Consider the following 16,518-nt stretch of genomic DNA (forward strand, 5'->3'; position numbering starts at 1 on the left):
TGCCACATAATGGACCCATGTAAATGTTAAGAGCCACACATGGTGCCTCACTAGATAAGATATGTGTGTGTCAGTGAGCTTTGGATGAATTAAGCAAATAGCTGAGGGGCCATTATGCTTCTCATCATTGGTTTTTCACTCTATACACAGGCTCTTATTTAGTTACATCCGGGTATGATTATACTCTTTTTATCTTTGTGATGATCCTTTTGTTTCATTGAACACCACCATCACTTTTCCCCTCACACCCTTTTTCTCCTCTCACAGTGTTTGTCTGTGTGACATGGTCAGCCTCCTAATGGACTGGAAATTCATTTTGAAAAAAGTCTCTTCTCCCTCCTCTCCATCTCTCTCTGTCAGAAAACCAAAATAAGGTAGTGGTGGCGCTCTGTGCTGCTTATTGCACATTAGGATCAGCCACCAAAGTGTCAATGAATCGCCTCATGCATCATTTCAGTTTTGTTCACCACCACAGGGAGTTGTGTGTGTGGCAGTGGTCCCCTCCAACCTTTGCTTTTATCCCCAAATGGATGTACCATTGGTTGGGCTCTTACTTGTAGAGTGCATTATCCCACTTAATATTTTTTGAAACTCGAGTATTGACCTTGATGTATTGACCTGGGTTTATAGTGCAGTGCTTATTGACCTGTGTTAGCTATTAATGTCAAGTTACATGCTATGTTACTGCATTGTAATTTTACTGGGTGATATATGTTGTATGCTAGATTTACATTGTAGTTCTTTCTGTAACTGGAATATGTAATGGAATTAATTTAGAGACGGATAATTACAGATAATGTATTAATAGTTTTAACAGTTTGTTAATATCTGCAGCGTTCTCTTGTTAAGTCTAGTTTTTGTATGCCTGAATGTGTTGCATCCATTTATTTGACAGGAACAACACATATTAATTACATTTCTGAAAATAAGGCAGAGTTGTGCCAAGTGTCTAACTTAAATCTGCAGCTTAGTTATAGTACATGATTATTTTTGACAGATGAAAATTACAATCTGACAGTTAAAATATGTGAATAAAATAAGTGTTAGTAGCACATTAGGAAAGCTGCATAGCCTACAGCTAACAAAAATACTGGAAACGATATTCCAGCAAACAAAATCTAAAATGAAGGTGCATTTTTATTCACAATGAAAAGTTATTACCACAGTGATAAAAGTTACTGTTATTGAGGACATGGTTTATAGAGAACCTATAAGAGAGGCATCATTTTGTAGATTTAAGAGCAGCATTTCTTTGCTTTGTTGTATGGCCTAAAAGCCCTGTGGAAAATATGAATGGAAATTGTGATAAATCTCAGAAGGCTGTGCCAAGTGGCTTACTAACTACGTGCAATGTTATGGAGGTTTAAATTTAAATGTACAAGATAGAACAAAACCAGGTGCCAGTTACTTGTAAGCTTTGTGTCTTTGTTACGTGTTTGTCACATTTCTTGTCGACACATTTTTATAAAGATTAATGCAAAGTAACATAAAATGTACATACGTACACATTTATTTATCTATATATAGGAGGACTTCAAACAAATAACTAAAAAAAACACCTGTGATGATTCGTTTGTTTTATTGAACACATGGAGATGGTGGCACATGTGGTAAGCTTTAAAGTGTTCAAAAGTTAAAGGTACAGTGGGTAGTTTTGACCATTCATGGAAATGTGATCATCATTATTTGGTAGATATTAAAGCCGTACTAATCGGTTTTTGGCTACTTGGGAACAGCAAAACAGAAAACATGTGGAACATGAGCATTTATTGGGAGTAATGTTTCTGTTTTTTCTCCACCAACTCCAAAGCAAAATAAATATGTGTTCCTGCTGTATTCAACTTTTTTTTTTTACCAGCTATTTGCTAACTTTGTGTGTCATTTCAAGTTAGACTAAGTACACAGAGTACAATGCCTTTTGCCCACTGTGGTTTTTGGACCTAGAAAAACAAAACACTGTGTTTAAGAATGTTAAAAGGTTACATGTTAGCTGCAGAGTTAGATGACAATTCTCTGTGGGTTTGTAAGTAAGGGTGTTCTCATTAATGTTACACATAGTCATTGTTAATAAGAAAATATTGGTTAGTGCTGTTTTAATAACACACATGGAGACAAATTAAAATTTTGCAGAAATGAATAGTTTGTTTGTAATTTAGTTTATAACATAATGTGTGCAATCAAAAAGGTTTTAAACCAATTTCCCTAACAAATGTCTGAGATACCCACATGGAGATGGTCACCATCCCTCTGCTACTTAAGTCTAAGCTCTATTCAGTGGGCCCTCCTTTCCCCAATTATCAGTTCTTTTTCATCTGACCCACAGAACTAATGAACAGTCACACTCACACATGCTACACAGCCCTTTCTCAATTTACCACCTCTTATCAATTGCCTCCCTTTATCTTATAGTGTTTTCTTCTCTCCATCTTAACCCCCATTCCTCTTTCTCCAAAGCTTTTATTTACAAACATCATTTCAGGTTGTTTTATAGCCCCCTTCAGGAACAGAGGATGGAAGAAAAAAATTGAAAAGTAAAAGATGAAAGGATAGATGAGGATAGAGAACAACACTCAAGGCTGTTGAGGCAGAAATAGATTTTAGATAAGCAAAGAGAAATAAGTGCAAGTCAAGCATAGCCCTGCCTGGCTTTTTTTGTCTAATAGTTTGGATGTGGTGATATAAAATGTTGATGTGAGTTGGAGAGGGTATCAGCATGAGTTTCAAGCAGAGTCATTTGATTTAATGAGGTTTGGCAGTAGTTTCACTACCTCTGTCAAAGCCCAATCATATGAAATCTGGATGACTGGAAGCCATCGAGGGACTGTTGAGGTCTTTCTGTTATTTTATTTGTTGTACTGCATAGTATCAGTAGATCGAATTTTGACTTTTTTAACTGTGAGTCTTTATTACACCAAATGCTGTGCTAGTTATGATATATGACCAGCCAAGTCCAGCGGCAATATAGGAAAAAAAAAACTTATGAATTACACGAGGCAAGCTGTTACGGCTCAATAACGCAGACCTGTAATCGACTCACATTTCAAACACACATGCACTCAGACAGCCCTTGGTTGGGCTGCTTTTTACGAGGAAGCACACCGCACGAGGTGATCAGCATATGTTTTGTTGACATAAATTTAAAATTTATTGCCGTTGTCAAAAGTGACTGTTGGACAAAGTCGATTATTAACTGAGTAAATGGCCTGAGAGAGTTTTATGTGAACTTCCTTAATGGCTACAGTCAGTCTGTTTCAAATCACCCTCCTTCTCTCCTTTCCTCCTTCCCTAGGCTCCCACCCACTGCACACACACAGACACATTCTCTCATCATCTATTTCAGCACTACAACATGAAAGCAGACAGTTATGATGGGATTTGAATGTGTGTGCGTGTGTGTATGTGTGTGTGTGCGTGCGCGTGTGCGTGTGTAGAGGTCTGACCGAGCTAAATCACTGAGCTGAGACAATATTTTACTACCCTTTTACATATCATTAAACCTCGTTGAAGCAGAATTACAGTATATTATTAGCTCAGCTTAGACACACAAAGAATTTCAAAGCATGTAAGACATATCTAAAATGCTTACTGTTGTCTAATCTTGCAAAATATTTGTGTGTATTTTGAAGGGGTATGTGCAGGTTTGTCAACATTTCAGACCAGCAAATCGTATTCTTTAATGTACCTGTCTTGAAGGTGACCTTGTTTTCCTATCTGCTGTCCCTCAAATGGCTGGACACAGTACAGTACAGCTAAACATATGTGATAGTCACAATGTTTGGAAATGAATGGGTACGTTTTAAATGTCTCTTTATTTATAAACACAGAAAAGTCTCAGAAACATCTTCTTGGGCAAAAAAAAAAAAAATACTGCAAAGTAGCCAGTCAAGTAGGGGCAAGTGAAACAATGTTAGCTCACCTACCTGTGTCCTGCCCCAGAGGACCAAATGTGATCTGCCTCAAATGTGACTCATACAGAGACAGTTTTCTAAATTTGGCTTCTCTTTCTGGGTGCAGACCTGAGCTCAAGGCTGAGACTCAGCTCTGTTAGTAGCACTCAAGCTGCTAACGTTTGTCAATACCCACATTTGGACAATTGTACTTAACCTGATTCTGGTCCATTAGTCTGGTACAAATGCACTACCTTTATGCCTTTTAATTACTTAATACCATAGTGACTAAATACTCTTAAATGCTAAAAGAAAGTTTATAATGAGTGTTGAGTGGACAAGCTTTTAAAAGTCCTAAACCTTTCCTTTAACAGAATAAATTACTGGAACGGGTGCTGTTACCATTCTGTTGAACATCAAGTAATGTGCTGTTTCAGTGGGTTGTCCTAGCCGCTGATGTTAAATTTAACACAGTGCGCTAGGGACATACACACGACACTTTGCGCAGTATCAGTACTACATTTACGGTGAAAATACATGGCATTGCTTCCACTTCAAGTGGCTTTAATAAGTCCATCCATACCTTATCAGTGCTCTGTCTGGGGGGCACAATGGTCAGATTGAGGAGGGACACAAAAGGGCTTTGAAAGGCTTTGTGCTCTCTGTATTTTGTGTTGTGGTTTAGCACTTGTGTGTGTTCTCCCCTTTTCAGAGTGAAAGTGTGTGAGTACATCACCTATGATCCTTTAAAAGAAAAAAATCCTGTTCCATTCCTTTGTCCATTTGGTTGTTTGTTGGGGAATTTGTCTCATCCATGTGGAAGATACAATTAAATTAAGATATTTTTATCTTCTTAAAACATAAAGGGTAGAGGTTAGGCTTCCCTAAAGCATGAGGGCATCATTCCAATACTTCAAGTTCGCAATTATGGAGGAATAATTCCAAATCGGAGATGGCGGAGATTGCAGACCACAATGCCATGCAGTAGTTGCGACTGATTTGTCAAAGCGTATGTATAACCAGTGGCGGTTTTATCACATTTTGATGTTATATTGTTGTGTCTCTATGCTGCTTTTTGTTGAACACAACTAATTCAGATTTCACTGAATAGTTATGGAAGAGATTTTCCATTAAAATATGTTAAATCATAATATAAGTCCTGGACTGAATGTACCATCCCCGACTGTAGTACTACTAGTAGTAGTAGCAGTAGTAGTAGTGTGTGTTGTTCCCTTTTCTAGTTGTCATTCCTGTCTCTCTGTGTTACTTTCTTTCCCTTTTTTGCTTGTCAACTGTCCTTCTTTCCATTCTGAGGTCATTTGGCCTTTAGATGGACTTTTAATTACTCTGTACTAACAAAAAGCCTGTGATTTGGGCTTTAGTATCCAAGGTTCTTTATCAAAAATTTTAAATACAGTCATGGCTGTCATGCCTTTTTAAGCCCCTGCATTTTCTTATATTTCAGACTTTTTTTTCTTTTGTCAGGTTTCAAGGATGTTTTGAGGCAATTAATTGTCAGTGAAGTCATACTAGACTTCATTGGTTAATAACTCCTGCAGCCATTGCCACAGGACACACTATAATCTCTCTCTGTCTGTCTCAGTCTTATCCTCGCTCTGTCTCTCACTACTCCTCTTGAGGCACAAAAGAGAGCTGTAAATCAATTTGCATTCGACATCTGACATCAATCAGTCATGTTTTGGGAGAGTGGCACCACCTCCTCCTCTGCGGCTTTGTTGAGAGACGCTAAGATGGATGACTGTCTTCTTGCCCAAGTTGAGCGGATCTCTTATCAAGGGCATTGTTTCCCCAAGAATGCACCCGGCTGATCAGTCTGTGCCACCTGACTCGTTGACAGAGACTATGAAATCCGTCTGTTTGACGCTGTCTTGTTTTGTCTGCCAGAAGCATACACTCGCCTGAGTATAGGATCAGGCATTGTTTCTGTGCACATTTGGGGTATATTTTTTAACATTACTCAATTCTATAAACATTCCAATAAATCCCCAGCTTTATCATTAGCTCAAAGAATTATCATCTGTGTTTAGGTCTTAATTTCTTAATCTAACATTATCATCAAAAATAGAATGGTTTTGGAGCCTCACTCTGTGAAAGAGGAATGTTTTTTTTTTTTTGGTGATAAAATTTGCCAAATGTGAAACAGCACTAACTTGACAATCATTACAATCATGTGTGTTTGTGTGTGTCTTTGTGTACCTCTCTCAAGGTGAGGTATTTGAAGTTCTTGGGACGCTTAAGGCACTGTGGCAGTTGTTTGGCAATTCGTGTCACCTTAATTGCTTTAGAGCACTTTCAGATATCTCTCAAGAATAATATGCTTTGTTCTGAGCCGTGGGGTCTTTGAGGATTTCGTAACAGAGAGAGTAGGAAGGCTAGACTTTATGTTGTCGGGTGTTATTTAGCTACCTAACCTTCAAGGCCTTTACCACATAATCAAATATTGACCCTTAGTCTTGTCTGACCTTGTGCACTTAAACTATGTTACATCCTAATGACTGTCCATTTGTAAAAAGACATTTCATTGCAGATCTGATTTGCCCTAAGCTACACATCACCTTATGGATTAGAAGGCAGAATGTAAAAAGTGCCTTATGAATAAATGGTTCATAACGCTTAGTAGCTGTCCCTGTGTGTTTGCTTGAATAAATCTTTCTATTTCACTTTAGAGCACCTTATCCATCTGCAGCACTTGAGATGTAGGGAGTTGATAATGGCGCTACTTGAATAGCATTTTGTGATTTACAGCATCAAGTCATGGTCTGGTGCTCCCTGCAGAAGAATATGTGTGGTAGTTGGAAGGCTTGTTACACTGATGGTTATTGTTAGTGCTGATGTTATGATCAATGGACTGTGACATGTTTTTTTTTCTTACACTGCAAAAGGCCAAACCTTTGCTGTGCTCAAAGTCATTAGTTATGAACTGTAAAAACGCCACTTAGAGACAAAAACATTTATTTCAGTGTCGTTCATGCACGTTAATCTCTGCCTGCTCAAAACTGATTTTCTTACCAACAGTGTCCAGACAGTAAAGTGTTTGTTCTGATCTTTTTCAATAGGAAGATGCACAGTGGAATGAAGACCTACAGCTGTGAGCTGTGTGGGAAGAGCTTCCTGGACAGCCTGCGTTTACGGATGCACTTGCTGTCTCATTCAGGTAAAGAAATCAAACCAACTAAAAATCCACAACCCTAAAATATGATCAGTGTTGAGCTAGTACTACCTCATGTTTTCACTACTCATGTTATCACTCATGTAATCTGAAAACACATTAAATAGATCATTCTACACTGTAGTAGGTGTAGTTTCAGTGGAGTGACAAGCCCTGGAAGCAGATTGAAAGAAAAGGTTCAGAAAGATTGCTGTTACATCTGAGAACTGAAAGCTGCAGAGATACAACCCTTTGAGTTCTTTTTTTTTTTTTTTCCTAATTTCTTTCTAACATCACAATAAATTAGATAAAGTCACAAACTCTGGATATAACCTCACTGTCCTCCCAATTGTTTAAAACAATTGTGCAGTATATTTCTTTTACTGAGTTGTTTTTTTGTTTTTGTTTTTTTTTTTACTTTTTTTACTTGATAGAAAGTATTTTCAATCAGCATCACTAACATAATGCTGCAACCTGAGAGCCAAATAAAGGAATAGCCGGCCTTACACATGATTTGTCACTACAAGTATACTAATTTTGAATATGTCAATGTGGAGCATAACCCAGTTTCACTGACTTGTAGAATTAAATAACTGTTTGCCCCAGTAAAGCTCAGGAGCTCTGGGAAACTTAACCCAAGAGGTGCCTGCACACCATCATCAACCTGTCATCTTACACCTCTGTGACATTAGAGGTCTGAAAGGCAGAACAAGTCAGAGCACTGGGTACATTGATTGGTGCACTCTGACACTATTACATCCACACACACACACACACACACACACACATACACAGCCCACCAGTCCCTGTGCTCTGAGCCTACTTAGAGCAGCACTGCTTTAATGGCATGGACCATCTTTTATAGGCAGCAAAGAGCACCTCAGTCCTAAGGCCCTAAGTGCAGATGGTTTATTGAAACACTGTAAAAGCCATGGGACCTCTGAGGGAACCCCTTATGCACACATGAAAAGTCCCAAATCCTTGTGTTGACATTGGTCCAGAGATTGAGCCCTCTGTTTGGGACTCTGAATGTTTTGTAGTGAAAGAGCCTGAGTGATCTGAATTTTCTACTTGGCATTATCATTGTCCATGATGGGCATACGACAACCCCCCACTCCCCTAGCCAAATACTGTCTGTCAGTCGACAGAAAACGATAATTGCCAGGATCATTTGTTTGTTTGTATCTCACCAAATTTTTAAACAATGACTGAGATGGATGCTGACACTCCTGCTATGTTGTGACAAAGATGAATGACAAACTCATGCTGTGCCAGTGAATTGGCTCTGCATACAACTCAGCATGTCAGAAACAAAAGTTGCTCCAAGGAAATATTCACTGTTTATTTTAAAATTACACCCCGTTTTCACAATCCCCACTGCAAATATGTGTTCCCCTTCTCACTTACTTGTCAAAGCTGAAAGATGAGAGCTCTGTCAAACCCAAAAATGGAATGGTGATTGTTTTGGAGATTTTGTTGGACATGTGCCTCTCAGTTTAGCTCTCACTGCAGTATGTGTATTCTCAGATATAATGTCTAGCTCTAAAGCTTCTGTCCTAGAGATAACACCGTGTCTGGGAGACATCATGTTGCACAATTCAGTGGCAAATGTAAACATGAAGTCAGTTTTCTTGAAGTCAGGAGTTATGACAAAGTAGAAGATGAGTGTGAGTCAAGGAAATCTCTTTCTCAGATACTTGCCTGTTCCTGAAGTGTGTGCAGCTCTCTGCATACTCCAGTGGAGATTAGTCTTAAAGAGCCATGCATTGGATGCTAATATGGAGCCAAGTTAAAATGACAGAAAACCTAAACTTATATTTCATGTTTTACCAATACTGGGAAGCTGCCATTGTATTAGTAGCAGTAACTGTTTATGCCAGTACTTACACAGACAGATCAGTAGATAGATGGATGGATGGATTTTGTTTCTGTGAAGTGGCTGAAGCAGAAAACATGAAAGCTTTCTTTTTCTGCTCTCTCTGTCTATATGGTAGGAACATACAGCAGAAATGTGTCTTGTGATCTAAGATTATTATGTAAAATGAGCTCTGTGAAATAAGTTTGCACAGATAAAAGGGAAGTCTCTAGAGTAGCTTTATAAATGAAATTATACCAGTGACTGAGATGGTGCATAGAGAGCAATGTCCAGCTAATTTGGCAATGTATCTTAATGAACTCAGAGTCCAGCATATGAAGCATATTGTGCTAGTGTATTCATGTATAGCAAGTAATCGAGAATTTGTAACAAAGGTGGCAGCAGCCGGCCTTTTCCCAGCTTCCAGAGAACTCAAAAGCAAACTTCAGTCTTTGTCTCTTACGGTTCGAACATGCTGCTTAAAAGAAAGAGATTGATCAATCCACAGACCAAAATATTTATATTTATAACAAGTGACAACTATTTTCTTCCCTTGAGTTGTTACAATGTCAAAAGTGTTGTTTTTATTTCTTGCATTAGAAAATAACAATTTTTTTTTGTCTCCACTCAGTACAAGGTTAAATGAACTGAGACTGTAAAACATTAAACGCAGACTGCAGTTTATGAACTGCTTCTGTGAGTGAGGGTCACGGCTATATAAAACAATATCATCAGCATAACCTTTAGTATAAATTACATCTGCTTTAAAACCCTATTTTATAAAGAGAGCATAAAAGCAGATCAGGGTAAGAACACTGTGGGACTATTAACAATAAGCCAGTTTGAACCCATTTACTTTCACATATTGAGTCATAACTTATAGATAATTAGTAAACCAGCCTGCTGCTTGGTCAAATGAGAATGGTGTCATGTGTATGTGTCCAGACAGATGATGATTAGTGTTTGAATAGAATAAGATCACTTGTGTGGAAAAAGAGTTGTTACAGAACAAATATGTGAATCAAAGTCAGAACATAAGTTCAAACTGCAAAGAGATGCTCGTGTCAGCTTAGATCGCACTGAGCTATTTGGTATATGAAGAGATTTACGGTATAAAGTAGATTACTTAAAAAGCTCCTATAATATCAACAGGTTAATAGTACCTCACAATTTTTACCCATTAACATAAGGTGTAAACTCTGTTGATATGAGATCAAATGGAAAAAAACCATGCTGAAAACTCTAGGAAGAACTACATACTCCACCTTGAGAAAGGCAACCGAGCGGAAGATGTGGGCAGTATATTTTTAGCAACAGTGGCAGCAAGTGCACAAACTTTTTTCTTTCTTTCCTTTTTTTCCTCTTTCCAAGCGGGGCTGTCTTGACGCACGACATCAACCTTTACTGTTACACACATCAGTGTTGATTCATAGCCGCTTTGGTCTGGCGTAAAAGGCAAGACAAGCGCTTCTGTCAAGACAGGCGACGGTTAGGGAAGAGACAGTGCTGAGGCAAAGCTTCTTTGATAGTTTTTGTTGTCTTTTTTTTTTCACTTTTTCTTTTTTTCTTCCCTCCACCACCTTTGCCTCTACCAATTGACTTTCAAGCTTTCGCTCGGTCTGATGCCGCGTCTCGATTTTTATCGTGTCTCTCTGTAATGATGACACTTCACCAAGTCCCAAAACCCTCAACCACAGCCCCTCCTCCTCCACCTCCACCTCCACATCCACCGCCATCATCCTTCAGCTCGCTTCAGAAAAGACAGAATATTGGGGAGATGAAGCAGGAGAGTGGAGAGGCTTTTTGGTATGCACAGCGTGTCGTGGATGTGGAGCATTTCAGACGCTGCTGCTGTTGCTGCCTCCTCCCTCCCCTCTGTTTTCCACTCTGTCTCTCACTCTCTGTTTCTGACTGTCTGTCTGTCTGTCTATCTCTCTGTGCTCGTTGTACAGAGGACTTGGCGGCTTGCCAAACTGGGCTGCCTGCCACCACTGAGAGTACAGTATGTACAGTCTACCTTGTGCCAGAGAATTTTTTTCCCCGTCTCGTTCTGTCTCAGTCCTCTCTCCACGTTGTTGTTGTTTTTTTTAATTTCCGCCTGATGTTTGACCGCGTTTTCTGAGCCAAAACCTGCAGATGGGGGTGCATGCAGGGTGGAGAGCTGTGACTCAGCCCCTTCTGGTGCTTTTGAAGGGCCTAGGTGATGTTTAAATTTAATGTGCATTTTTACATCATGGATGGACAATAATTTCACATTTTGATGGCAATAAAACATACAATCATCATAATAATAATAATGATGGAGCCTGAATGGGTACAGAATCCAGAGTGAATGAATGCCACATGGACTCCTGTATTCACAGTATTTAGCATGTCGTCAACATTTATTTAGTGTAAACATGTTTTATTTGAGGGGAAAAAAACATTTGTTGGCAAACATAGCACTGTAGCATTTTCAAGAGTTTTTATCAAAGTTCATCTGCTGTGGATGTGTTTTGTCAAACTTATTCCAGGTTAAATAATTAACTTTCACACTTGGTATTTATATTTCTCAAGGTGAGGCATGTGAAAATGCATTTAAATTGTTAACAGTAGTATAGACAAACGTTAAATTAACCCACAGCACTGATCAAAGGATGACCTTAGAATCAGCTTAAGTCAAGAACTTCAACTAGATCCAATTTTTCATTGTCTAAAATATAGAAAACTGTAAAACTGTATTTTATGTGCTGCAAAAATATGTTTTTTAAATCTTACTTTTGTGTGCGTGTGCGTGTGTGTGTGTGTGTGTGTGTGTGTGTGTGTGTGTGTGTGTGTGTGTGCGCACAAACTCATCAAACAAGACCAGACCAGACAGATATGATTCAGTTTGTTTTCCGAACAAGCCAATGCAGCATAATAAGATTAACAATAAGACTCTCCCTGAACACCCTCATCGCCATCACCAACTCTTCATCTCACTGCCTTTATAGCTTAGGAGTGTTAATCCTCTGTTTATGGTATGTATACATAGTGAAGAGTTTCTGGATTAGTCAGCTGAGTATGTGTGTGCGCGTGTGTGTGTGTGTGTGCGCATGTGTCTGTGTGTGTGTGTGTGCGTGTGTGTGTGTGTGTAAGAGAGATAGAGGGAGAGAGAGAGAGAGACCTAAAGCACATTAAAAGAGATCCATCTTTATTTAACCAGCAGTTGCAGGCTAAGTGTCTTGCTCAAGGGCACAATATATATGAATGAAGAAATGGTCTTTGTAATGTGTCACTTGGTACTGGGGAAACTAAAAGGAGTATTTAAATATAGAGCAAAGTGGACTGTACCATCTGTTTGCCTGTATTCACCTGACTGTTGTCACTGTTTTTCCCTATGAAATGTATGTAGCCATTGTGTAAAAGTAAATTAAGGAGGTTTGAGGTAACATTTATAATATTTCTGGTAAGTCTTGGGAGTTATTCAAATTCTTTTGAATTACTTGATTTCTTAGTTGGATTCAAAAGACATTTTTTGACTAATTTTTGTTCCAGTAGCCTCTGAGGAATTTTGTCAACAATGTTCTGCAAAGCTAGTACAATATATTACACTCTTGGGATATGTTCCTTAGCTTGTCATATTTCCATACTATCCGAGTAACAAATTTCTTCATTTGTTTTGTATCACATAGCCCCCAAATTTGACATTGCTTGCCTACCTTATATCAGAAAATCCTTTTCGTAAGCAAAGAAATTGATTTATTTATTGATTGAGACATGTTTATACTTACACCAAGAGATTAAGAAAAACATATTCTTTGGCATAGATGTTGAAATTATATAGCCCAGCTCTTTGGTAAGCTTACAAATAATACAGTAAGAACACACATCATTTTAGTTAATTTGTTAGCAGAACCAGATGTCTTTGACATATGTTTAGTCATAACATCATGGGAGAAGCATTTACAGTGGTATTAGGAGGCAGGTGAGGCAGAAATGGTTTTCTCTAAAGAATTTGGACACTGCCACAAAATAAAGTCCAAGCCAGATAATGAACTTTAATGTTAATAAACTGTTTCAGACATAGCTAGTCTCAATCAGACTTTACCCACAATCAGTCTCTACATTATTGATGCAAACATGACTATACTTGATAATCTCTTGGCATTTAGAGTCATATAGCACTTTGTGATGGTGTGTCACAAGGGCTTCATCACTTTGGTATGCTTGTGTTTGGTTTGTGCATTAGTCAGCCAGTACAGCCAGTACAGTGTATTTCCAGAGTGAGGTTTTCAGTTTGGAATAGCATTTCTGACCAGACTGAAGGGAATTCATCTTTTATTGCAGCTCATCTGGTAGCATTATGTCTCCTGTCAGTTGATCTTTTTAGGTTATATACTAGAAGCAGAGGTGCATAGTTTATTTAAATCCACTGCCCAAGTGGTAACATCAAACCCTGGTAGACAACAGTAAAACAACTAATAATTTATCCCTCCCACATCCACTCATGATTGAGAGAGGTTTGTTAGTACCATTACTAACAGTGAATGATATTAAACAGCGACATGATTACACAGCGAGATTAGGGAATTCAATAATTCCTGAATAAGAGTTTTTATTAAAAATGGGTAGATAAATAAAAAAGGTGGATTTTTAAAGAGAAGGTAAGCTATATACAAAGAGTTACCTTTTATTTTGTCTGTGCACCTATGTGAAATTTAATTGTTTATATTTTGTTCTGCAGGTTTAGGTTATTTAAACTGCACAATACACATTAATTAACAATATTGCAAATTTGCCAGTTAGTCAAAAGTCTGGTTTTGCTGCAGCGCCTGACCACATGTTTATCTCGACTCCCTAAGATTAAAAGCTTTGTTCCAATCTGAACCCAAACTCAGTGTGGGAGTAACATGCCCACGTAAATGTCCAGAATGTTTAGATGAGGAAAAATGCAAAGAATTTGGATATGAACGCAGCGAGGCGGGAGGGCTGCTTTCCCATTGCTCTTTGTCTGTTTCTGTCTTCATGGTGTTTGTTTGGCTGTTTGGCTGTAGGCTAGTCGGCTGTTTTGGCGTTGTGCCAGCTCTTCCCTCACAGTGATGACGACATATTTGTGCCGACAGGTCTGGATGTTCTGCCAGCATTCCAGCATTTATGATCGCTCGCAGATGTGAGTCCAGGAACACACTGTACTGTACCCAAACCCAGAAATTAATGAAACTTGACTGCCTTCCAGGCCACAAATTCCTAAATGTGTGTGCGTGTCTGACTGTGTGCGCGCATGTATGAGTGAAAAGAGAGACAGGAGACTCGAGGGAGGGAGGGGTGGCAGGGGGGGAAAGTGCTATTAAAAGCATGTAGTAGAAAAAAAAGTAGTTCAGAAAAAAAATAAAAGAATGGCCCAAAGTGTTAAGTGGTTTGCATGTACTTTTTTTTTTTTTTTTTTTTTTTTTTTTTTTACCTCAGCTGACATTCTGTCCTGCTTGTGCACACACACATGAGCGCGCGCACACACATCACTGCTGTTTCCCTTGGTGTATTAACACAAGATGACAGACAGAGGAGATAAACAGTAGTAGCTCATGCTGTAGTAGCATAACGTAACTCCTTTTCTGCAACTTAAAGCTCCCCCTCCCCTTTCAATTATTTTAACACTTCCCCTGACCTGTTGATTTGCTGCTCCACACACCACTTGGTTATGCAGCCGGACAAATCTCAGCTGGGTTATATTCCATGAGAGGAGAGCCGGCTGGGGACAGACAAAGTGAGAGGTGACACAAGGCAGGAGTGGACTTATAATACTGTAGCATCAGCCACTGCTGTCAAGCTGATATTTTTATTTCCCCAGCAAAGAGCAGAGACAGGGGTTGGATGTAGAGCAGCAATGGAGGGGGAGGGGGGCAGGTTGTTAGACCTCTGTCCTGAGCAAATGTGACTTCATTGGAAACGTGTTACTCTGAGCAGCTGCGTCCTTAGTGAGAACTCAGTGTACCTGTGCTGTGGGCTTCCTGGAAAAGCTGTGTTTTTAAAGAAATAAAACATAAAAATAGCCAGGTCAAACAGTAGCCTATGTGCGGGATGTTCCTCTGGGTATATGGTAGGCCAGGTTGACAGCTGTGTGTCTAGAAGCACTCTGACCAATTGCCCAGTTGCCATAAATGTCATTTTGCTTAACATGGTACTACCTGACACCTGTAGCTGCCTTTCTGGAAGGCTATGCAGGAGTGTGGGTATTAACTATAACTTGCACTGCTGAGAAATGTGTCACTGTTAACAATTATTTTGTCACATGTTAATAGAGAGTAGCACAACTTGTGCTTTGGCATAAATGCATATGTAAAGTATTTGTTAACTAGGCACAGGGCTAAGCATGTGGGTGTTGGCCAGTACATCTGTGTACTCTTAGAAATGATGTGTCTAAACTCCTAAACTGTTACTAAACTGTTTTGTGGTGACAAAGTAATTGCTGGCTGGATTACATTAATGTCAGTGGAGTCGCCGCAGCAGGTGTTTGAATTCGATGGCGGGCACATTACTGTCCCACCAGAAACACAGGGTTCACATCCATAGTCCCGTCTGTGGTTAGGTTCAGGCTACAAAACCACTTTGGTTAAGGTTTGGAAAAGATTGTGGTTTTGGTTAAATGTAAACATGTTGTGTCTGAATTCACTATGAAGCCTTCTGTACAGTATCATCTGAACCAGACCACACTCTTTTCCCTAACCTTGACAAAATGCAGAGTGCCTAAACATAACCATAAGAAAGGCTTGTGCTGTAGTCACTGGAAGTCGACATTGTTCTGCAAGATTGGATATTTTGGGAGAAAACAAATAACCGGATCTATGAATATTTAATAGGCTCAGTAACAACATGTTTGTGATTTGCAAAATATGTACATTAACATGTCCTTGTTAGGTTATTATACAATCCTAATTTCTTTTCCTTCAAATATATTAACTGTTGCAATTTAGTTGTATATAAATTGATATAATGAACCTTCTACAAGAAATTGAGAGCCTTGCCATGTTCAGCTCTTGCTTTATGGTTTAACAATATATTATACTTTTGTAATATGATAAATATACAATTGTATAGCATTTATTCAAGGAAATACAATACGTGGATTCAAAAATCTATTTAGTTTAATTGATATAGAAAACAAAAATGTGTGAAGTAAGAGTTGAGATCAAATGTAATCATTAAAAAACTCTGTTGGTGAAATAATAAATGTGTAACTGCATAATTAATGCTACTTTTTGCAGCTCTACTCTTTTTTTTTTTTTCCTGAGGTCAAAATCCACTTAGAAGCATGATGGTATTACTTTACATTCACAGTCTGTAGAAAAATGCATTTAAAATACAATTTACAATCACCTGCACAAGCTCAATTCTTATTTTCAAGATGTGAAAAAGATTAACACTCCCTCAAGCATAACTACTGCTAATAAAATAATCCCTCAAGTAATCACCTTTTGTCAAACAAGCAGCTCTAGCAGATTAGTTTGTAATCAAATTACTGCAGTTCTTTACCTGTGGCAGTGGTTACTCCAAAACCTGTCAATCAAAAAGTTAGGGAAGCTCAAAGTTGACTTTTCAGACCTCTCTATTTTCAGACAAGAATAAAAAAACAGGAGGGTTTGATCTTA

General features: G+C 38.6%; 1 protein-coding gene across 2 annotated transcripts in view; it reads left to right on the forward strand.

Moving 5' to 3' along the window:
- zbtb16a (zinc finger and BTB domain containing 16a) overlaps positions 1-16,518 on the forward strand; it is a 129,322-nt gene that overhangs the window by 40,920 nt on the left and 71,884 nt on the right. For both annotated transcript variants that reach the window (XR_003296993.2, XM_026328211.2), the window contains exon 3: positions 6,965-7,062. Coding sequence is in view for 1 of the 2 variants with exons in the window: in XM_026328211.2 (XP_026183996.1) it covers positions 6,965-7,062 (98 nt within the window). In the remaining variant the exon portion in view is untranslated. The remainder of the gene's footprint in view (positions 1-6,964; positions 7,063-16,518) is intronic.

The sequence above is a fragment of the Mastacembelus armatus genome, chromosome 14 (assembly GCF_900324485.2).
Source record: "Mastacembelus armatus chromosome 14, fMasArm1.2, whole genome shotgun sequence".
NCBI classification, from domain to species: Eukaryota; Metazoa; Chordata; class Actinopteri; order Synbranchiformes; family Mastacembelidae; genus Mastacembelus; species Mastacembelus armatus.